We start from the raw sequence: 23,960 nt of genomic DNA on the forward strand, positions 1-23,960 counted from the left end.
TCTGTCCATAAAGTAAAGGTATCTCAATAATTTTTGGGCATGTAACCATAAACCAAATGAGTCTGTGTCTTTAAAGAGAAACTTCTCATACCAGTTGCAGCAGTTGTTACTGTTTTTTCTTAAATTTTGAAAGGAACAAAGTTATGTTTTCTTTTATAAATGGGTTCCATATATTTATCAGTCATTCACACATTGCAGACAGCTTTTCCCCTCTTCATGATTATTGATTTTGTTTAGCATATTATACTGTGTTGTAGAAATTAACCCAGAGCTCCAACTTCTTGGCTTTAATGAAACAGATGAGAAATTAATTAATTTTTTTGGTAATCAGATTATTCTGTATTTACCTGCAGACTGCTTTAAAGTACCCCCATCCTCCCCAAAGAAAAAGGTTTGTAATTTTGGATGCAACACATTTCATGAGCACTTTCAAAGAATTTTGGACTGTACTAAACAATACATTAGTTGAGTTACAATTCTGAGCATCAAGGAGACTCGATTTACTTTCAAATAACTGATATTTTGTTTTAAAAGACAGACTACTTGGCTGTCAGAAGAAGTGAATTATTTAGAATTCTTTGTTGCTCTGCTAACTCAGAACTATTTCTGCTATGTGGAATTTTTTGTGAACTTTCATAAATCCAAAGCAGTCTATTTTATCTAACAATTATCCACACTCTAGTAATGGTTGTGTATGAAGCAAAAAGAGACAAATATCTGCAGTTTAATGTGAAACTCATACATAGCTTTGAATAATACATAATATCTTCAGATCTCCTAAAGAGTGATATGTGTTTAAATCAAAGACTTTGGGATGCACAAAATTATCTAGTCATTGTCTTCCACTTTCTTATTGCTGCTAGGCTAAGATTTCTAGATTGTATCAGATAAAGAAAAATCTGTATTCTGTAAACTTTAGAGAGGTCATTTTATCTTTTTGAAGATAAATTGCCCTTATTCCCACCAACTTCAGCATTCATTTACACCATCTTGACTGTGAAAATAGGATTTAGAGTAAGTGCAAATATATCTAGCTCTAGCTTCATGGTTGGGTGTAAAGCCATTAGTGTGAGTGTCAGGTCCTACAGTTTTATCTCATTTCCTCTTATTTATACCTGTATTCTATAGTGGGAAGAGGGTGTCATTTCCAGAATATAAGGATAGGGACCAAGAGCAGAGTGATACCAATTGTGACACAGCAAGATGATAGTTTCTTGCAGCCCTCTGTTGAGCTCTACGACCTGCAAGTTATATTTTTCAGGGGCTATATTCCATTAGGTATTTTTAAAGGCGTAGTGCGATGATGGAGGGCTAGACCTAGACATAAAACAAACTCATCCAAACTTTCCAAAAGCCCAGAGCTGTCTGTGCCTGTAGGTCTGCCCAGACACGAGATGTTCACAGCGCTCATCCATGCTCAGGACAACTCGCTGTCAGCTGGCGGGCTGCCCTGCACCACAGCCAGAGCCACTGTGAGATGTTTTCACTTCCATACAAACTGTTAGAGGCTAGAAAGCTTTGATAAGCATAAATAAAGAAAGGGAAAGGTGGGTGAACATCTCCTTCCTCATTCTGTTTAGCCATCGCTTACTCTGTTGGTTGACAGTAAGGTTTTGGTTTGTGTAAGGCTGTCATGTCACGTTGGACTTAGCGCCTGAAAGCCAAAAATACTCGAGGGGCTGGAGGATCATGTGGCTGTTCTTTCAGCCAAGTTTCCCTCAGATCTTTAAGCAGCTGCTTCAGAAATGCATTCTTGCTGCAGACCTTCTGGAGACTTGGAATGACTCTCAGAAGGGCTCGCTAATGACGCTCCTGTGCAGTGAACTTTCTGCCCAGGAACGCACTGTCTCCCGTGAGCGCCAGCCAACACAATCACTCGCTGGGGGCGGCTTGCTTAAGATAATCTGAACAGAGAGACCACCCTCATTCCCCATTTCAGGAAAATACACTCAGGTGTACTCTCACATAAGCTGAGCATTTTGATGAGCAGAGGCTGTTCCTGTTCCTACAGTAATGTATTTCCTCAAAGTATCAAAATATTTTATAGCTTTCCTGAATGAAATCTGATGGAAAAATGTTATTTGGCAGACAAGGTACACCTTAGCCCTGAGACGAGCTCAAATGTATAGTAAAGCAGGGAAGGGAGAATTCCATCCTGTCTCCAGCAGCTGCTAGGCTGTGGCTTCACCCCCTCCTCTTAAATGCTTAAATCAATCCCCAGTTGCTGAACATTTAAATTGCTTGAACACTTCAGAGATTTTATTGCTCTTCCTATTTACTGAAGTATGAAAGTTCTGCTTCTGTGCTAAATTTGAAGCATCTTCTTCTTAGGGACACCTAAATAAAATAACTCACAATTCACCTAAATAAAATAATCACATTCCAATCAACATGAGAAGAGTGCTGCCCATGGGTGAGGGAGGAGGAGAACATTTTGTGGTTGGCAGGGAGCAGCCATAGAAAGTGGAAATATATCAGTCTGAACATACTGATGCTCCCAGAATGCTCCCTCATACTGAGGGTTGGGGCTGCTCTGGCATCCCCTTCTCACATTTCCTCTGCTCATGCTGCCACCTTGCCAACATGAAGGATGCAGTTTCTCTGTGTAATTTTGACATTCTGGCTTTGAGATTCCAAAATGAAGGCTTCCCCTTTGAGTTTTGAACTTGAGCAATTTATTTTTGTAACCAACCTTCGTTCACAATCTAAGCATTTCAAGCCTCTGTTTTACGTTTTTGAAAGGCTCAATCCAAAGCTGAATGAAGTCAGTGGAAGGACTCTCCCCAAACTCAGTGTGTTTTGGATAAAGCCCTAAGGCAAGGCTCACATTCCATACATTTTAGCTTGGATTTGGATTTTCATAAGCTTTAACACTCCAGAAAGCTGCCAGTTTCAGAAATCTACATCCCATAGTATGTTTCCAGCTTCTTGGTTTTGTAAGAATGCTTAAAGTTGAGAGAGGAGTTAATGAATTTTTCAGGACTATAACATGAACCAGTGACCTCCACACCACACCAGTTTTCATTGAAGATGCTGTGTTTCCTTCTCTTGTGTGAACATTTGTGTCTAAGAAATATGAATGCACATAAAAGCAGGTTCATTTACAGTGAGGGAGGTAAAAAGCTCTGCTCAGCAGAAGGGTGCAAACAGAGTGCTCAAATCCAAAAAAGAAAGATGTAAATGCATCTGTTTTTATTTTCACCCTTGCTTTCTCAATGTAGGTTTGGTTTGTTTTTGATTTATACCAGAACAGATTATTAGAATACCACTGAAATTTCTAATCCAAACAGACTTATTATTTCAGTTGGGTCTGACCCCTTCCTGGCTAAAATCAAAGCAAAATTTGATAGGAACAGAACCATATCCCTTTGGCTGTCTGCAAAGAAGTACTACTGATGCCTGAAATCAGTACAGCTACATCCATTTACAAAGTCACTGTCTGGCTCCCAGAATGCTTTTTTTTTTTTTTGCCATGACTGTCTCAGAAGAATATTCTTTTTGTATTCATTGCAAAAATAAATGTAGAACAGGAAATATTTTTGTCCTGTGGTGATAATTAATTTCTGAATATAACCATGAAACTGTTTAGTACAGGAAGGAAACAAATTTTTAAATGGATAAAGCAATATTTACAAAAAGTAAACAAAACCTGCAACATTTTTTGAGCATTGAATATGGAAATGAATCTATGTAAAATACTTATCTCCCTTAATGTCCACTCTTTGGTTTAATTATCTTGGATGTATTATGGTCAATATCAACAAATAATGTTATTCTTACCTGCAGTGGAATAAAAATTCCAGCCATATTATCAGGCTATGGAAATTTTACAATAATTTTTAAAAGTATAATTATATAATCCAAAGTAGTATGCGGCTTTGTTTGCCACTTGAAATAGTTGCTGCACCAGTGGGTATTTCATAAACCAAAGTCCTGATAATACTAGGGCAAAGAGGACAGCTGAAAACTTCAAGTCTATCCCACTGCTACCTCCATTTGAACCTGGCTCCTCCAGGAAAACGTCTTGTTCTGCTTTGCTGCATGTTTGTGATAAGGAGACACCAGCAATATTGTGAACTCTACTCTTCTGCAGCTGTTGGCAGCATCTTTTTTTCCATCATACAGCTGCCAAGGCATATGGAGGCTCTAATTCCTTAGTGCAAAGAGACTCCTTTTCATCACCTTTTATATGAAGTAAATTTAGGCTAAAAGCGTACAGGAGAAATGTGACATGAACCCTTATTGTGTATCAGTATTCTAGCTGCTGCAGCAATTTCAAGCACCTGCAGTTTATCAAATTAAACATAAAAACAATTGACATTGTGGGAATAACAATCATCTAGGCATGCCATTTGGGAGGTAATAACACATTTTTTCCTTGCACTTTGTTTTTAGGACCTTAGTGTTCAACTTGAATGTCTAAAGAAAAATTTGTTGTGGACATGTAATATTTATTAGAAAAATATTCAGTAGAAAAATAAAGCTAAGAAAGTCCTCCACCACTCACCCTGTAAAGATATTTCTTTTCCACCTGTCATCCTGCTTTTTTATTTTGGAAATGAAGCAGAAAGTAACCAGTTTATTTTAACAATTTCAAAATATAGTGCCAGCTAATCAACCTCTTCCTACTGTCTTGCTCATAACTAAAAAAAGGATGCTATGAATACTTTCATATGCACCAAATAACAGCATAGAACACTACTAAATACTTAGTCTGACATGCCTAAAATAAAATAACTTCATCAATCTGTATTAATCAATAGAGATCTGTTGGAAGACATTGAAAATTTCAAAGTACTAAAAGATTTCAAAGACTGAAGACCCTCACAGAGGTTTCAGGGTTTGGCATTTCTTGCCTGTTTCTACCTTCAGCCCTTGACAGTAACCCACAGAAGCTCTTCAAAGTGAGCTAAGAATGTGAGATCTCATTGTCTTCCCATGACCATGTAAGGAAAGTTTATGAAGGGCAAAAGAGAAGGCTCTCAAAAGTCCTCTAGCAGAGTTTGAGTACTGAAGTCTAACTAATGAGTGTGACTCATTTCACATTCTTGTGCAGAAGTGCCATGAAAGGCCCTGGACTCCTTAGCAGGCTATTTATCTTTATTGAGATGTGGTATATTAATCTCATTTTTAAAAGAATACAGAAACATTAACTTTATGGCATAAAAAGCATAGCTTAAGGAGAAAAAAAAAATCATCTCTAGGTTTACACTTGGGTTATGACAGGAAGTAGAGTGAGTCTACTTTCCTTTTATAACTGCCTGGTTTCTCAGCATCTTTTAATCAGAGTAACCTGCACATGCTGTAGAGACAGGCTGAGATAGATGGGATTGCTCCACCTGGAGAAGAGAAGGCTCTGAGGAGATTTAATAGCAATTTCCAGTACCCAAAGGAGCTACAAGGGAGTTGGAGAGGGACTTTGTACTAGGACATGTAGAGATAGAACAAGGGGGAATGGCTTCAAACTGAGAGTAGGTTTAGATTAGATATGAGGAAGAAATTCTTTATTATGAGGGTGGTGAGTGACTGGAACAGGTTGCCAAAAGAAGCTGTGAGTGCCCCATCCCTGGCAATGTTCAAGGCCAGGTTGGATGAGGCTCTGAGCAACCTGGTGTAGTGGAAGGTGCCCCTTACCAGAGAGGGGGTTGGAACTAGATGTTCTTAAAGTCCCTTCCAACCCAAACAGATCAGTGATGCCATGAAATTCTTAAGGTCTGCCTGGCCTGGCTGCAGTAGCTGGTGTGTGAGCCACTGCTGTCAGTTCCCTGTAGGATACAGGAACCTGCTTCCCACTGCACCTGCACACAAAGGGATGCTGTGCCAGAGCATTCCCGTGCCCGCAGCAGCAGCTCCCGCTGGCTGATTACAGGTGTTTTACCCAGGTACCAGCAGGTGGGTGCTGCAGGCTTTAAAAATTGGACTCTGTAAGGAGTTTTTTTTTTGTTTGTGGTTTTTTTTTTTTTTTTTTTTTTTTTTTTTTTTTTTTTAAACCGGGGAAAACCGGTTTGTGGCCTGTGGTCAGGCAGCCAGCAGGCGGCAGCCTGTGCACGCGTATGGCTTGCCGAAGTTTTAGCCACAATGTTATGCGGATTTTTCCTGGTTTTTTGTTTGTTTGTTTGTTTGTTGGGTTTTTTGATGTGGGTTTTTTTGTGGATTCTTTTTTTTTTGTGTGTTTGTATGTTTGTTTCTTCTTCTTGCAAATTGTCTCCCCTCTTAGCTGTTAGTCATGTCTGTACAAATAAGCCCTTGAACTCCGTCCATGCACTCTGTCAAAGCCCTCAGCTTCCCTCACCTCCCCTCTGCTGCAGACCCACTTATTCTAACCCCCATCCCGATTTACAAACTCCCTTCTCTTCTCAGGGCTCTCTAGCCTGGCTACCACCTCACTGCAGGGAGGAACCTCCATCCTGTAAGGCCTCCACTCCCAGGCCTCCCTGAATTCTGTGGGAGTCTGGGCAGTGCCAGTCCCCAGAAGGCAATGCCATGTCTCCAGGCTCAGCAGCTGCTGGATTACAGCAGCATCAGGAGACTGGGGACTTCAGCCTTTGCAGAGGCCAAGTTTGGCCCTGAGCACAGCAAGATCACTACTGTGTCCTATTTCAGTCAGCATCCCCCAGTAGAGCTGTGGTGCTGGATCCCCATCAGCCCTGAGAGCAGCTAAGGCACTGATGAAGCCAAGGCCGCTTGTGTGCAGCAGGGGCTGCTGCCTTAACACAGCAGTAAGGTCTGAGCAGCAGGGTCTCATCAGTTAGGCCTGCTTTTGCTGAGCTGGAACACCCCTACGAGCCTTGTGCCAGCACAGGCTGCCTCCCAGCTACAGGAAGGCACTAAAGTGCAGCAAAGACCATCTTGCCCTGAGATCTAGGGTCTTCTGCTGAAGTCCTCAAGTCCTCCTTTTTCACATTCCTGGACACGAGAATGTCTGTCCCAGATCAACAGCATGGAATGTGAGGTCACAGGGATGACTATGCTGCCCCACATCCAGTAGGTCTCAGCATCTAGTACATGGATTAGGAAAATGAACTGCTCTCAGGCAAACACCCTCCTTTTGACTAAGGAAATGCAGCAACTTGCTGAAAGCTGTTAAGTTCTGCCAGTTTGCAAGTGTGGTATTTGAAACACTTTAAAACCCAATGAGAGAGAGAATATAAGGTAACAGGGTTTAAGCATTGGGTGTGCCTGCGAGCCACCACCTGGGAACAGCTCTCTTGGGGGAAGTTTGAAACCATTTCTTATTGGGCAGACTGAGGGAGACAAGGCCTCTTACAAGCCATCACCTTGCTTCCACCTGCTAAATAGCCCTCCATGCAGCCCTGGGCCAAGAAATCATGGGGAACAAAAGTGGGGAGTCTTAGACAGGAATCTTAGACAGGGATGTAATGGAGTCTTATTTGTATGTTTGGTGCATTATGAGAAAGGTTTACCCCACTGCTTTTCTGGCACTTGAGGATGGCAAAAAAAGACAACCCCAAAACCATGGACAGGTCAGTGGTGATGATCTGCTGTGGGCTGTCCTGCAGCCCCACTCTGTACATCCATGCTCTGTCATCTTCCCAGTCATGCAAGAGGTCTGCTCTGTGTCACAGACATCTTTTGTGAAAAATCCTTTCTTGGGATTTTTCTCCCTTCTGAGAAGCTGTAGCCTCAGCAACAAGATATAAACAATGGTTATCTGCTGCTGTGGAATGCAACAGGTGCACCTGTGATTGGCCCATCTTGGATGTTTACAATTAATGGCCAATCAAGGACTGAACTCTCTTGGACAGAGTCGGAGAGAGCTCCTTTGTTATCATGCTTTTCTATTCTTAGCTTAGCTAGCCTTCTGAGAACTTTTCCTACCTTTTCTTTTTAGTATAGTTATAATGTAATATATATATAATAAAATAATAAATCAAGCCTTCTGATCATGGAATCAACGTTCTCGCCTCTCTCTTCACCTGCAAACCCTTGTGACCACAGTCACAGCTCTGCACAGCTTTTTTCTCTGCAGTCTCTAACATCATCCTGTGAGATAATGGAGATCATTTATGTAGGATAGGCAGGGGTTTGTGGAGAATAGCAGCACTGGAACTGTGAAGTCCTAGATGTCAGAGGGATTTCTTACACTCTGTGTATCCAAACCAGCCTTCCTGCCTTCCTACAGCTAGAGACACTTCCAATTTATAAGAGAAAACACACCAATTAAATACCAAGAGTTCTTGTTTGCACGTGGCAACATTAGATACTGCAGTACTTTACTCGAAATAAATAGGTATAAATTAATGATTTGGCAATGGCATTGCGGGAGTGTGTGTGTGATTTTAGATTGTGATTCTAGGGGTAGGTTTTCAGCTGAGTTTTCATCTCCCTGTGCCCAGGATGGCAGGACCAGGGTTATGTGTACCAATGGCCATGTGAGGATAAGCCTGTGGTGGGAGGAATTCTGAGCTGCAGTGCTGAAGCCTTGCTCTGTTTCTGTGGGCCACAGGCTGAGAGCAGCAACTCTCCTCCATGCTGCTGTGAGCACTTGCAGGTGTCTTTGCCACAGGAGGGACAACATCAGCTCTGACTTGTGGGGAAGCTGTTGGGAAATGCATGTCTGTAGGAGAATGTATGTATAGTACATACGCATCTATCCTCAGCTAGTAAATTTTTAGAATTTCAGTTTCTGCCTGAAAATGGGAAGGTGACAGTGCAGAGGAATTTCTTTTTTCCAGTCTTGGGGTAAAAAGGCTTTGATAAATAATAGCATGAGCAAGACAGGAAACATTATTTCTGGGCATTACCTTGAGCAGATGTGATATTTCATAGCCTCTAAGATTAAATTCTCGACCCTAAGATAAAATTCTTAATTTTTAAATGCAAAAAGTCTCTTAAATAAAATAACATAACCTGTTGATCTTATTTGCACCTAAAAAATTACTTCTCCACTAGTACTTTTAGAGTGGATGTTCAGCTGCTCGGATGAAAGAGATGAAAAAGGGTGACAAATGTGGTTTAAATACTGTATTAGCTCTTTTATTTATTCAATTTATTTAGTATCACTGTATTAGCCAAACACAGGATGGGTGGTTGCTGGACCAGTTTCTAGTTGTGGCTAAAAACTCTTGCTGGCGCATAGCTCCAAAAGTTATCCAAAATAGGCTTTTCTTGGCTAAAATCTCTCCTTACCTTCACAAGATAGCATCTCATCTATGTCTCATTGCTGCTTGAGGCATTGCAAGGTAAGAGAAAAGAAGAAGATATTGAAGTGTAACTAGAGGGAGATGTGATCGTTTGAGAATTTCTTGGATGCACTGATGTCTTAGAAGCTTAGATACCATGGAGATAGTTGCCTTAGCAATGTTTTAGCCACATAGGCATTCACAATCATGCCTGCTCTTGTGGCAAAATGATGCTGTGTTACTTTTTTTTTTTTGCAAAGCTTCTGTGAATGTACAATAAAGCAGTTTATGAGTTTTTAACTAGACATCAGATTTTCTCTCAAGCTTCTCGTCCTTGACATTCTTTTATTTTTTCATTGATGTTAATTCTGAAAATAAATGTCTTTCAAGCTAAGGCTTTTGTACATACAAGAGCCTGTCTGGTTTGGTCTCTGTTCACGTCAAGTTAAAAAAGTTCCACTTGGAGGGTCAAAAAGGGTCAATTTCAGAGGTTGTGTTCAGAGTTTTGTCTTTTAAAAAACTAGTACAGCCTGAGTTGCTGTATATTTAGCATTTCCACAGCATGACATAATTTTAAAATCTGTGTATTTTCACCGTAGGAACTCAGACAAGCCAAATGTTATGAAAAATGGAATAAATAGGCAATAAATGGAATAAATGTCTCTTTTATGATTTGCAGAGTATCTTAATAAAATCAGTATATACATATATAAAGTGAGATTGAAGACAAAAGCATTTATCTCCTCTTGTTGGAATTGGAAGTATTTGCATTTCAAAGTTATTTTTTGGAAGAAAGAGAGTTTGGAATTTTAGGACAGACAAACCTACTGCCTGGTAGGGCAGCAGGCTGCCAGAGATGACAATAAAATATTGGTGGAGCAGTGATGCCTCTCTGCAGTGTGTTTGCCCTCCCAACACCTCCCAGCTTTAGATTCCATGCGAGTGGCAAACCTGGCTTTCCAGCACTTTCACTCAGGATTTTGTCTTTGATCACAAGAGCTCTGTGATTTTCAAACCATGGAGAAGCACTGGACCAGCTCACTCGCAGTATGTTTGGTTTTACCTCAACCAGGTTTGTGCTCCTTACACCTGGGGTCCCTTGATAGAAATATCTAGAGGAGAGGTATAAGCCATTGAAAACTGAAGTGTCTTTAGTGTTTTTTGGTGTATGCTAGCCATATCTAAATATGGGAGCCCTGTGAAAGCAGTAGATGCTACCTTCTTTCTTTCAGTTGTACACCACACTCTCCCTACCCTTCATTTCATTTTCTCCCTTCCAAGAAAATCAATAAAACACATTTAAGAAAAAACTTATTTATGTTGATCTTTTTCAGGCTGTAAACTATAGACTCATAGAGCAACTCATGTTGGAAGGGACCTCAAAAGACCATCTGGTCTAACCTTTTGTGGGAGCCTCAATAAGATCATGTAGCCTGTTCAGTTGTGCCTTCAAAATCTGCAGTGATGAGACCTCTACCCCTGGAGATGTTGTTGCTGTTATTCTTCCTGCAAAAAATTTCTTTCTTTTTATTGAGATGAAACCTGTCCTCATGCAACTCATGTCCAATGCCTCTTTTCTTATTTGTGCATCTGCTTGTGAAGAGAGAGCCTGTCTTCTTTGTATTCGCCTTTTGACTACTGAAACTACAGCGAGGTCCTCCTTGAGCTTTCTCTTCCTGAGGGAGGAAAATACTTAAATCCTATAGTCTTTTCTCATAGGGCAGGTTCTCTAGCTCTTTGATCATCTTTATGGCCCTCCTTTGGACTTGTCTAGTCTGTGCATAGCTTTTGAATTGTGGGGACCAGGACTGGACACAGTACTCCAGCTACTGTGCAATGATGGGAAGAGTCCAGTATGTCAATCTGCTTGGACAATAAGAACAGGTGAAAAATATTAGGAGATGAGAACTAAGGGCATTGAAAATAGAAAGAAATAGAAATACAGAACTGAGGAAGGTTTTGCCACCTGGGAAATTTCTGATTTAGATTTAGTTATCAAGCCTGCCTTTACCTGGGGTCAAGACCTGGGTTTGTGGTGGCTTGTATGTGCAGTCTTTTTTGTTTCAGTCACTTCCACTCCCGTCTAATCTGTAAGGTCATGAGAACTCAAACCTGCATGAAATCATAATTAGCTGTTTGTCATTTCAGTTTCAAGTGATTTCTCCCACTGGGACTGAAGCAGAGCCTATTACTGTGCTATTTTTGCCCCACAGCCCTGCAGGAGTAGCTAAGTGTCCTGTGCTGAGATCTCTGCAGGGAGGAGCAGGTATGTGCTCTGACAAGGCTATGTTCCCCACCTGAAGGATGTTGGAGGCTGACAGGCCTGTTTCCCAAGCTTTTGCTGTCCTCTGCAGTTGCTTTGGCACTTTATGCTGAAATATTCCCATTATTAAACTCCACAGCATGTGTTTGAGACAGGCTGATCTTTAATTCAGTCGTCATGTCTGAGTTGTGCACTTTGTGGGATTCTGAAGTGGTTTTTATAACTTTTCAGATTGAATTTTAATGATGAGAACATAAAAGCTTTTCGACTGTTATGCACTATTTTTTGTTATAATCACCATTAATAATCATATCATAAAACCTCATTTTCATCAAGGTTTGATTCACATTTCATAAAAGCCTCTGGCAACTGCTGGAATGGCACACTCTATTCATAAAACTCACGTACCTGCTCTGCTTCATGAGGGTCCACCATCTGCAGCAGGATAAGGCTTTCCAAGGGAGTACAAGGCCTGGTGGAGAGTGATGGCTTCCATGAGGCTGCTGTCACCACAGCTGCTGGAGAGAAGCTGTGTGGTGGTGGTGAAGCAGTGCTCTTGTAAGCTGGGAAGATGTTCTGCAGCAGCGACTCTTGTGCCACTAATACAGAGATGTTTTTGCCTTACTTTATGGGATAAGTCAGTGCAAGTCACTGGGAGATTTGTGGGAGAAAATAATGGTAGACATGAGCGAAGTAGATGACCCATCTATTTATCTAATTCAGTGCTTATAGTGGCTAATTTTGAAGTTGCAAAGACGTTTGAAACATTGTTCCTGGTGTAAATAAATGAACAAGAGAAATTCTCAAAAATGCACTCAAAGAAATCTGATTGGTGTTTTTAACGTGCTTGTACTGCAGTAAACATTGAGCCCATTCAATTTAATCCAAGTATATTTGTTTTCACTTTTTTAGGAGAACGCCCCCCAGGGACAGATGTACTTGGATAACAAAGATTACAGTACAGTTTCTAAACAAGAGATGGAGCTGAATCAGACATCGTCACATCAAACCATTTTATCTGCAAAGGTGGCAGCCAAGCCAGTCACCAGAAGTTGCAATGAGCTGCAGTTATTTAAGGAGTATCATGGCATGGTAGCAAGCCTTGGAGAGTCACAGACCCTGTGTGAAAAGTCAGCAATAAGGGAGGATGGCTGTATTGCACTTGGGAAGGATTTCACTCCTGTGCCCATGCAGGGAAGGTAAGAATGAAAACAAACAGAATGTTTTTTTTTGCAAATCAAAATTAATTTTTATATCCTTGCAGGACAGATACATATGTTCATTAAGTCAATATTTCTCCCACTGACACAAAAAGGCAAAACCTTAATGGAACATCAGGGCAGTTGTAATTGCCATAGAGGGGTCATGGATCACCAGATTTCTAAATTAATCTCAGTGTTAATTGCCACCACACTCCAATTTTGCTGTGTTTCAAGATCAGACAATTGGTTTTTCTTCTCTACTTTGTGTCAGAAAACACACAGAGATTAAATAGTTTTCACATCCCCCTATACCTCTGTAGGGGGATAGAATATAAGAAAATATAGAAAGTAATCTTACCCCCTAAAGAGTTGCAGCTGGATTAATTATTAGAGATTGGGAACAGGCCTGACTTTAACAGGCCACAGCTGTAGCCAATAAGAAGAGTGTTATAAAAGGGTAGAGTGGTTGGTTGAGGGGAATTGGAGTCAGTTTGCTGCTGCCAGATGAAGAAAGAGGCAGTGTTTGGAGGAGCTGCCTACGAGAAACATCAAGGAGGTATGAAACTTGCACTAAGGAGACAACAATATGAAGCCTTTGCAATATAATGACAACATGCCTCTTTCAGAAAACTGCATCATAAAGACACAGAGAGAATCCCTACAGCTGAGGCTGCAAATACTAAAATGGCACAATATAGCACCACTCTGACAGCTGACATACCACACATCAAATGGACAGAGTGTGTGCTTCTCATGCACCCTCTCCCACACCAGGAAAGGTCCAGGTTGCTGGGCAGGGGTGTTAATCTTTCCTGTTGAGACGGGTACAGTATCAGCAATTCTATTTGTGAACACTCAGAAATAATTTATAGACCCCAAAATATTTCAGGTGGATTTTGAAAGCTTTGAACCAGCAGCAACCACAGTTAGTGAAAGGCATCCAGGGTGGACTGTCAACTTTTTTTGGTAGTTTTGAGCATCTTTAGAGTGAAACCTAAAGTGAGAGAGAAGTGCTGTACCTAATCCAAATTCCAGATTGGGTACAGAGCACAGGCCTCAAAGTGCTGCCTGGCAGTGTCTGCATTGAGCAAGGCTTAAGCTGCAGTTGTGAAGTAGAGTGCCTGCACAATATCTGGAACCTGATGCTGGAGACCTTTGTTGTGTGGCTACAAATCAGGAAAATCCTGTAATGTGGGAGATGCAATCCTGGGGCTCCCCATAATTGTGGCTGTGCTAGTGACATCTCTGAGCAGGGCTGAGACCTGTCCCATGCCCTTGCAGCTCAGTTAGAAGGAAATGTGCTTATCTTGGGAAGAAAGAAAGTTTGGGACATTTTGGTAAGTTCCCTGACCTGAGCGAAGGACAGCCAGGCTAGCTGGGTGAGTTTTGTTGTGCCTTTTACTTAGACACATCATAAGTATGGCATAGAGATCTACAGCCAACCCAGTCAATTTTTAATATGTTTCTGTCAGAGTGAGAATTGGAAGTCATTATAGCTATGCTTTCCAAATATTAAAAAAGTAATCAAATTATCACCTTGATCAAAAAGTCCCATAAATCCTTTAGATTTTTCTTTGAGTATTTGAGGATTTTTTTGTGTTGATTAAGAATTTTTACTGGCAGAAACAAATCTTTTAAAAGTTCTTCAGTTCAGTATGTGAAGGCATGAGTTAATGTCCTATTCTGAAAGAGCATGGTAAGTACAATATATATGGGAGGAAGGCAAGGCAAGAGAAGGTAAGGACTGAGTGCATCTGAAGACAGGGTGTTTCTTTTGTGAATTCACACCTATATCTTGCTAAAGCTGTGTTTGCCAGTGCTATTTACTGTCCTGTTTACTATCCTGGCACTTGAACGAAATCCAGATTTGTCTTCCTATGGACCAGCTTTCACCATTCTGGCTTAACTTCTTCCTATTATTTTTCAGTGAGTGATATGAATTCATGTTGTAGTGATACACAACTTCTATGAACTTCTGAACCAGTCTGGCAGTCATCTCTGGTCTCAGATGCCAGACATGACAAATACTAGGTCATGGAGGAGCTCTCCTTCCTGTGAGCACAGGGGGTAACTCCAAGTCTTTTGCTAACACAGCGTTGAGTAAACTTGAGTTACTGTGTGTGATTTAGGAAGAGAGGTACAATTAAATAGACAAACCCATACCCATGTTCCCTTTCAGACAAGTGTATATCTAATCTTCAATAGCAGTATTTTAGGGCTCAGAAAAGGATCTTTCAAAATTTTTTCTTGTTGATCTTTGCCTATTGCTTTTCCACTATTGATTTTTTTGGCATGAAGATTAAACTTCCTTAGCATGTGTTTTAACCAATATACATCAGGTACAGTTCAAATACTGATGTGACCTGTATCACCACTCTATGTGTGCAATTACCCTTAAATCATTGGGACTACCCAACAGAATGCAGGTAAAAACCTGGATAATCTTTTGCAAAGCCACAAGTTTTTTGATTAGTTTCGTTAGAATTAGTTTTCAATGTAAATTGTTCTTTTGCTTGCAAATAAAACTACTGATAATTAAAAAAGAGAGGACACCAAATATTTCTTTTCCCCATAAAGTGATTCACTAAATTGGCACATCTGTATGGTTTGTTTTAATGTATCTACTTAACTTAAATTGCTGAATTATCTTTCAGGATAAGATTCCCAGGTTCTCTAAGTTTTTCAAATGTATACTGAGACAAGACTTTCCAAAGAATCTACTTAATGGAACAGGGGATTTATCTTGCTCTCTAAAGTTAACTTTAAGAAAGTATTCTTGTTTAAGCAGGGCCATTTACCCTCGGTAAGAGATGTCCACTCTATTTTGGACCGAGCATTTCTGTTTGACTGCAGCACAGCGCTGCAGGTATTTTGTGATTAGTGTACCTATTGGGCTGCCTGCCTGTCAGCATGCCTTCTTATTTACTTTCCATTTTGAAGAGCAGTACCTTCTAATTCCAGGTTTTACTGCATTGCCTTAGGTTCCTTTGACTATGTGTGAGGAGATCTGGGCCATCCACCATGGTGACTCCAATGATCCTGTATTTCCTGAGTGTCCTTCCCCTAGAAATAAGCCTGTCTGCCTTCTTGTGAACAACACAGTTTCTTCAGTCCTGCTTGCTGTGGCCAGTGTAGGCATGCCTCTCTGAAGTGGACCAAGAATGAGCTCCAGTGACATTCTATTCAGTTGGAATGCAGCTGGCCTAGGTGTATGTTTGCACTGAACTGTGGTGTACTTTGAACTATCAGAAATGCAGCTTTTAAGGTACCAAAATATGGTGATGAAGTCTGCATTTTGATTTTTAATTTCTCTCAGATTCCTCAGACTTTAAACAATGGCTTTACCAGGATCCTTTTCATTACAGTTACATGAAAGTGAGTTTTACAGTCAATGGACCTTGGTCCAAACCACCTTCATGAGCTTCTTACCTTGCATGAAGATTCCACGCTGCTTTGTGGCAGCAAGGGCAACACTCTTAGGTCAGCACTGATGTCTCTAAAGACACAGGCTGCTCCCTTCCACCATGTCTCTGTACATACAGAATGTGGCCCCCAAAAAGGCTCTTTGGTCTCATCATTATCAGTGCTATTTGCATGGGAAGAACTTAACAGCATAATTTCATAAGAACCAAATCTGAAATCCTCCTTTGTGATTCTCAGGAAGAGGGTGAAGTCAGCTATTTTTGTCTTAGGAGTTCATGAGCATTAAAGGTAATCTGTAGAAATGAAGTGAATAGTAATTCTTAATTCCACGTAAGTAATTACTTTGCATTACTCCACTGAAGTTATATTTGGATGAATTTGGCCCTGGAGTTTTATGATCATTTAATATGATAGTCCTTAGAAGACTCTATTCTTTGAGAGTCATTAAGAAAATCCATCTAAAGGATAACGAAAAAACAACCAAAAAAGCAAAACCCTCAAAATTTTAAAAATCTGCTTGAAAATGTGTTTCAGCAAGCAAAACTATTTCTTTCAGCATTTCTCCTGTCCCTCAGTTTCACTTATGTAATAAAAAGTAAAAACAATCAAACAAATCCACCTCTTCCTGAATCTCCCAGGATCAGTAGGGGGATCGGTTTGCAGTGAGAAGGTCAGTGAATTAAACGTGTCTATTGAATCCTTGGTTTGTATCAAACAGCAGGAAGATTGTAATTTTATTTGCTGTTAGCAGGAGAAACTGGAAGAGGAGAAGGTACTGTATAGTGAAAAGTCTATATGAGAGTGAATTTATGCCTTTAACCATAAGGGATTATAAATCTCAATTTTGATTTTTAATTATGTTGATATATTGCTATTTTTAAAAGACATTTATGAGGTTTAGAATTAGATGTCAAGAAGACATGCTTGCTGTCTAAATAAGTAAAATTTATGTGACAATTTAAAAGCTTCTTTAATTTATGTGACAATTTAAAAGACAGGGGAAAAGACTAAGGGAAAAAAATCCTCTTCAAAACAATAAAACTACTTTTTTTTTGTGCATCCTAAGGCTGATTTTGATCTTTGGCCACTAGAACAAAATGGGATCATCTATTCAACAGTCAAACAGAGAAAGCATCATTTTCACATCATAATTGCCTGTTTGTGTAACAACCATTCTGATTTTAGTGTCAATCACACAAACATTAGAGAAGAGTCCAGGACAGATAAATGACTTCATAACAAACTGCCACCTTCATCATTCTCAAGTTATCTTGCTTGCTGTCTGAAAGATGGCACTTCTGCCTTCCTTCTCATTTCTTATCCATAGTAAATGTTTCTGCATTTTGATTCCCCATGTGGATCTTTAAATGCCATGACACTGCAGTAAACAAATAATATGGAAGGAGTTGTAGAGTCCAACTCTGCCAATTGATTTAGTTTGGTTCACCCTCTCAAACATTTATTGCTTACATGGAGGTGTGTGGCTGCAACACAGCTTATCATGAGCAAACTGTGTAGGGGCATGGAACTGCTGAGACTCTCTCAGCTTAGATTAAAGCTTCCTGCTGTTGCCTCTACAATATTATAAAATACTATTCAAAGCCTGAAAAGCTCAAAAGAAGCAATAAGCAGCTCTAGCAAAACTTTAGGTTAAATGGTAGGGAGTAAAACAGAAAGACCATATTATGCACAATAGGCAAATAAATAAGTTATTGTGGGATTCTGCTGCCCTCTTCTAATTCGCTGTTCTGCATTTCCTGGGAAAAAGGTACCTTGCCATGGTAACAGAAACAAGACTGAAATGTAGTTATATGATGTAACTTAGAGTGTTTGACTTCATTTGATCAAAAGAGGTGTGTTCAGCTAAAGACTGATTTTGACATACTTTCTGCTATTAATGAAGCCTACAGAAAGAGCCTTCATTCATTATAAGTTTCTCTGTGTTCTAAGTTAATTTTTTTGTTGCTTTGTATTATTCATCATTTCAGTGCTAATTGCTTATAATTATTCACATTATCTCAGATTGGTCATATACTACAATTTCTATTCTGCCATTGACAGACTAAAATCACAATGCTCCCATGTAGCCACTCAAATGCTTTTTGCTCTGACAGAACATTTTGTAAACAAGAACCCACCATTATTAATTTTTGTTTCTGAGTGCTCTGTTGAAAGAATTGGGGGATACTAATTAACTGCTTCACACTTTCCCAATTGTCAGGCTATACACTGAGCTTAGCACTCAGTGAAGAATTTGAAGTGTACTAACTTTTAAAAATCAAGTGTTTCATTTGAGTGCCTGTGACATTCCACAAAGCTGTTGAATTTTGAAAGCAGCTGCCCTTTTACTAATAGTTAATAATATGGTAATATGGGGTTTGTCTCTGTGAGACCTCTTAGGCCAGTTGTGGAAAGATGTCAGTCATATACAAGACGGGACTGCACAGCACTTCCCTTACATACACTTCCCTGTTTAAACAGGAGAAGGCTTTTATTGTCAGAATTTTTTTTTTTTTACATTGAAGAGTAAAGCCAACAAGTCAAACTTTGAAAAGAAATGTGGTGTGAAGGGCCAGTCACTGTTGAGCAGGGGGGTATGCCTGGGGCTTAAATAGCTGACATGAGGAGTAGCTGGCCATCTGTGATGAAGCAAATAAACTCAGACACTCAACACCTCTCCATGAAGCTTTTAATTGGAAAATGGATCTGTGTGCTTTGCTCCTGGCTGATGTGCAAGTGTGCAGCCTCTGACATACTGACTGATTTACAGAAATCATAACTTTTCATTAGCAGCTGGACAAGTTATACTAATTAATAAGATTTCAGTTTTGTCCCAGTTTTTCTGCCAAGTAGATGTGCATGTTTTATGTGAGGAAAAATAATTGAGTTCTCATGGACAGTGACTAGGAAGAAGGGAAAAAGAGCATAAGAAAACCATGGTCCTTACATACATTACTGCATCAGGTGGACATGCATATAGGCGGGCACTGCAGCACTGGTTTTGGGTGGTAAATGGTCTGCATGATAAAATGGCAACTTTTCTGTGGGCCCAGGATCTGCAGCTGAAGGGGTAGAATAAGACCTGAAAGTGAAGCCAAAATAGTTGAGAAAGGGAATAGTGGAGAGGAATCTAATGATTGACCATAAGTTTGGGCTATTGAAATTTAAGGTGTGGACCTCAATGAGCCTGAGGAGGAACAGGAGCCGATGAACTTTGCAGAGCAAAGAGGGAGAGGAACGAAAGCATTTTGATTTCATGGTCTAATCAAAAAAGGAGTAATGCTAGTGGGACTTACATAATGTAGTTGTTTGGTAGAAAATGGATACACAACTTCTGCTTTGCTCTGGGTAGCATTAAACACACATCTCCCAGCTCTTGGTAAGTGTATGGATCCACATACATTTGCCAGACGCAGTCTGCCAAGACCATATTTTCTTTTTTTTTCTTTAATTGTGACTTTGAAAATATATAATGAAACAGCAATTAAAACAGAAACTTTTACTCAGGTATTCTATTTTATAAGAAAATTTCTTGTTAATCAGCATTGTTTTGTTTATATACTCTTGATTCTTCTTTCCAATGACTGTTATTTTGTTGAAAATATAAAGGCGTGATGGGGGAGAGGAGAGGAAGGGTTTGCAATATTTAGTCTAATACCCAGTGATGACATAAGAGCTTGGTTAGCTTAGTTCATACAGAACATTTGGCTAAAAAATTTGTCTCATCCTCTGCCCAGACTGCTGGGGAGCTGCTGAGGAGGAGTGAAGATGTAGAGACAGAAATGGAAGGAGAAGATTTTAAATGGACAGATATGAGTAAAATGCAGGGGCAGTAGAAGGAGTGAAAAAGACAAATGGAAACTCTTCCATGCAGCTACAAAGAGACACTGGGTGAAGGTGAAATACAGCACGACATACTGAGTGTGAGCAGGGTGTACTTAGCTATGGATTGAATTAGGCAAAAACAAGTTAATGCTGTGTTTATAAGCTAGACTCTGATGCAATCAGTCCTCAGATGTGAAAAAAATCTCAACTCCACCCAAAGCTGCAGGTAACAAGAATATGAACTTGTTGGTCCCAAACCCTGAAGCCAGACAGCCAAGTAAGCAGCATTCCTTGCTAACACTGAATATCTTGCACTCATAATTATTTACATTTTGGTCTTTCAAACAAAAGCAAGACGTGTTAACAAGATAAAGACATGGAAGGCTATAATTCCTCATCAAATAAAACAATCTCACCCCACAAGGGAGTACAGAAAGAAATATTTCCTTTCTTTTTTTTTCCTTTCATAGCTTGCTGTCAGGAGCAGATGTTTTAGAGCACAGTTCTGCTGGCAATGGGGATCTTTCAGTCTGCCCCAAATTGTAAATGTCTCTCTCTTTAGAATTAATTGGCATTAAAGTGTTTTGTCCTTTTGTGTTAAAAGCACTGGAAATCATTCCTCAGCTGCAGCAAAAATTTCCCAGATAGCGATGGTCATATAATAAAGAACTGAGGTTCATGTTAAATTGAATGTAGTTGATGGAAAAATAGATTAATGTAGATGGGAGAAATTAGTCACTGAAGTAAGAAAAAAAAAAGGTCACAGTCTGTAGTCTGGCAAATCATATGGCTTTTTAAAAAACCTGCTGTACATAAGGAGCTCAAGTGATTTACTATCTGAAATAGAGCAAAAACTGATAAATGAGTCACCAAAATGCTTACAGACAGTGACAAAGCAAGCAATTCTCTGCTTGATAGGGGCTAATGGGGCTGCAGGGACAAACTGCAACAATTGTGCTAATGGACCAGCGGCAGTCAGGGACCACACAGAGCTCTGCCCACAGCAGGTCGGAGCTACATCAAGGACAGCACTGTGAGCTGGAGCCAGGGCTGTCAGAACTGCGTAGGTTCCAAAGTAATGCACTTGTGTTTGTTTTTTCCTTTTTATTTTTTTTTCTTTGCATTTTTTAATATTTCTTTTGGACAGGGTGAAATATAAAACAGATTGGCAGTTAGAGCCCCTCAGTTTTAAAAAGTGGAGCAGAAGCAGTTGAATCAGTACTGTGTGAATTAGCATCATTCAGAAGCAGCTGTGAAAGGCTGAAGGCTTTGCTCACACTTTCAGAGCTACTGTCTTTTCTGTGCTAGTCAGTAAGGACAGTAAACACAGTCCATCTGCCATTCACTCCCTGCTATCCTTGAGCAGAGTTTCTTTGAGCAAGAGCTCCCTTGCCTGAAGTGGAGATCTCTGAGGTGAAATATGAAAGCATCTCCGTCAGATGGCCACCCTGGCAGCTACATTGAGCTCATATGTCTGGCAGGGCTTTGCACTTGCTATTTGAGGAGGAAAAACTATGCTTTTGAGGAATTTACTGTAACAAGTCTAATCCTGAGTAGCATAGAGTAAATATTTTGCAGTGACTTTTCCTCCCACTCTTGTGGTCTGATGCAATTCATTCTCTCTACTGCCAAAAAAAAAAAAAAAAAAAAGGCAGTTTCAAATACTCTTTTGTTTCTAATCTTCCTAGATGTGATAGGAGCAATTCTACCTCCTCCACCATGTCAATGACATGTGACCTGCAATCCTCTTTAGGAGTCTATTCACAGCTGCTTCAGCATGTAAACCTCATACAGTGAAAAGGATGAACCTGAATTTAGTGAATTGTTCTGCCAAAAGGAAGAATAAGCCTAGAATGAGGGTACCAAGGGATTCCCTTCTGTTTTCTCTGATGTGTCTTTAGTCATACAAGCTAAAAGAGAAGAGCTATGTTGTAACATTATATAAATATGTGAGGTTTTGTTGCATCCATTGGCAGCATGTTTTCTTTTCCAGTTTGCTCTGTGCTTGGTACTTTGGGCCTCCCAGTGATTTCTAGTACAGGCCAATGGAAAAAAAAAAAAATGCTCTACAAAGTGGTGCAATGGAATTCATGCATTTTAGACATTATTTTTGGGTTCCATTGACTTGGCATGTGGCCAAAACTTAGCCAAATCAGAACTGTAAGAAGTAGTGATGTTTCAGAGTGAAAACATCGAACATCAGTGTTTGAAAAACTATTGTTTTTAGCCTTAAATAAAATGACAACAAGTACTCCTTACAAATCTGTTCCTTCTTGAATGGAAATATTGAAGAGAATTACATAGCCAGAAATATTCCAACTTGCCTATTTTGACGGAAGACAGACTGTTCTTGGCAGAAGAGAATGATAGGTTTTCATAAGCACTTGCATGTATGGACATTGTACTAATCACAGTTTTGGATCTATTTTTCTGTTGACAAAAGTTGATAGAGTGACACTGTAGTTGTTAGACCTGACATGCTTTCCTTGAGCTGGAAATCTGATGTTTGTGAGGCAGAACACACAGGAACTCTACATCAAAAGCTGTTAACAAATGTATTGATCTATTTACAATTTGGAGTAGGACTGATCATTTAATTTTCTTGATATGCCACTCTGAAAATATTTTAGGCTTAAGTAGATAGGTTGGAGAACAGAGAATTCTGGGTCTTCACTTCCTAAACTCTATATGAACCTCAGAAGATTCAGGTTATGCATTTAATACTTTGAGGTCATCTAAATTAAGTATTGACACTGGCTTCCTTATATGTAATGTAATTTATTTACTTGGATGCAAAATTAATCATCTGGAACTCACCTGTTGTTGCACCTGTATCTCTTCAGGAATGAGGGTCTTCATTAACAATAAAGTTGCCAGTAGGAACATACATTATCCTATTGTGGTTACAGCATTTGATTATTGACCAGAATAAACTAATAGATAAACTGGAATAATGCTTCAGAGCTGAGACTGCAGCCATACCTCATGACAAATAAAAAATGTTGATGGAGTCCATCCTCTCTAAACAATGCCCTTTTAAAAATTTGTCCACATGATTTTTCTTAAGTTTCTCTTAGGTTAAAATCTGTCCTTTTAGCTCTGCCATGTGTCATGTTATTTTTGTTTCTCTTCAGCCCACTCCTTTTCCTAATGCTACTGGAGGAAATAATTCCTATACCTTCAGTTCTTCCACTATTCTAATTAATGTTCATATTCCATAATCTTAAAATAGTACAAAGTGGTTTTTTTTCTCTGTGACAACCCACTATGGACCTCTACTTCTCATAAACATTTTATATTTGTCTGTTTTTAAAACATTTCTTTTCAATTAGAACCTACTTCTAAATGCCATGACTCAAATGAACCTACATTATTTGCTCTCTAAACTTTTATTTTTGTATAATGGAACAACCATTATTCTGTGTTAGTCCTTGAGGTGCAGAAGGTCTACTTCCACATTAACTTTTAATAAGTGTCTGATTAATGGGCACTTTAGTGTCTTTTTTATTTTGGTTTTTTTTTTTTTTTTGCTGTTTATTGCTTTGTTTTGTTATTTTATTTTTTGCTGTGCTGTCAAGAGTGTCCACTTACTTGACTCCTTTGCATTTCCATTTTGTCAGAATATCCTTTGGTTTTCCTGCTATGTCCCACTCTATGGATATTTTCTTTTGGCAAAGTGCCTGTGCAGATGGTATTAAAAAAAAGTTGTTGATGCAGCAACTGTTGACAACAATTTCTGTAGATGTTTTATTAAAAAAACATATGCAAGAATTGTGTTTGTCAGCACCTTTCTTTATGTTTCAAGCTTTTCTTATTTGGAGGCACTGTTGGTTCAAGAAAACGAAACCTGTTTGATCCATTTGAGTTGATAATCAAATAACTGTAACTGTCTGGTTCAACACATGGCAAATGACAAGAACTGCTTATTTAATGTATATATAGTGGTTTCAGTTCATTCTTTTAAGAATGCTAACAAGTGTTTTTGATTGAAAAAGTAGGACATTATTCAGGCACTGTATCTGCTTGAGGAATCAAAACACCTGTAAAATTTCTTCTGTCTTTAACTGTCTGTATCAGCTGTGTTCTGCTGCTGCTAACATAGGG

At 39.5% G+C, this 23,960-nt stretch overlaps 1 protein-coding gene across 1 annotated transcript in view; it reads left to right on the forward strand.

Annotated features, from left to right (window-relative positions):
- Positions 1-23,960, forward strand: part of OCA2 (OCA2 melanosomal transmembrane protein) — a 186,344-nt gene that overhangs the window by 13,084 nt on the left and 149,300 nt on the right. Inside the window, exon 3 of the mRNA XM_059465987.1 lies at positions 12,319-12,605. Coding sequence (XP_059321970.1) covers positions 12,319-12,605 — 287 coding nt within the window. The remainder of the gene's footprint in view (positions 1-12,318; positions 12,606-23,960) is intronic.

The sequence above is a fragment of the Ammospiza nelsoni genome, chromosome 2, assembly GCF_027579445.1.
Source record: "Ammospiza nelsoni isolate bAmmNel1 chromosome 2, bAmmNel1.pri, whole genome shotgun sequence".
In the NCBI taxonomy this organism is placed as follows: Eukaryota; Metazoa; Chordata; class Aves; order Passeriformes; family Passerellidae; genus Ammospiza; species Ammospiza nelsoni.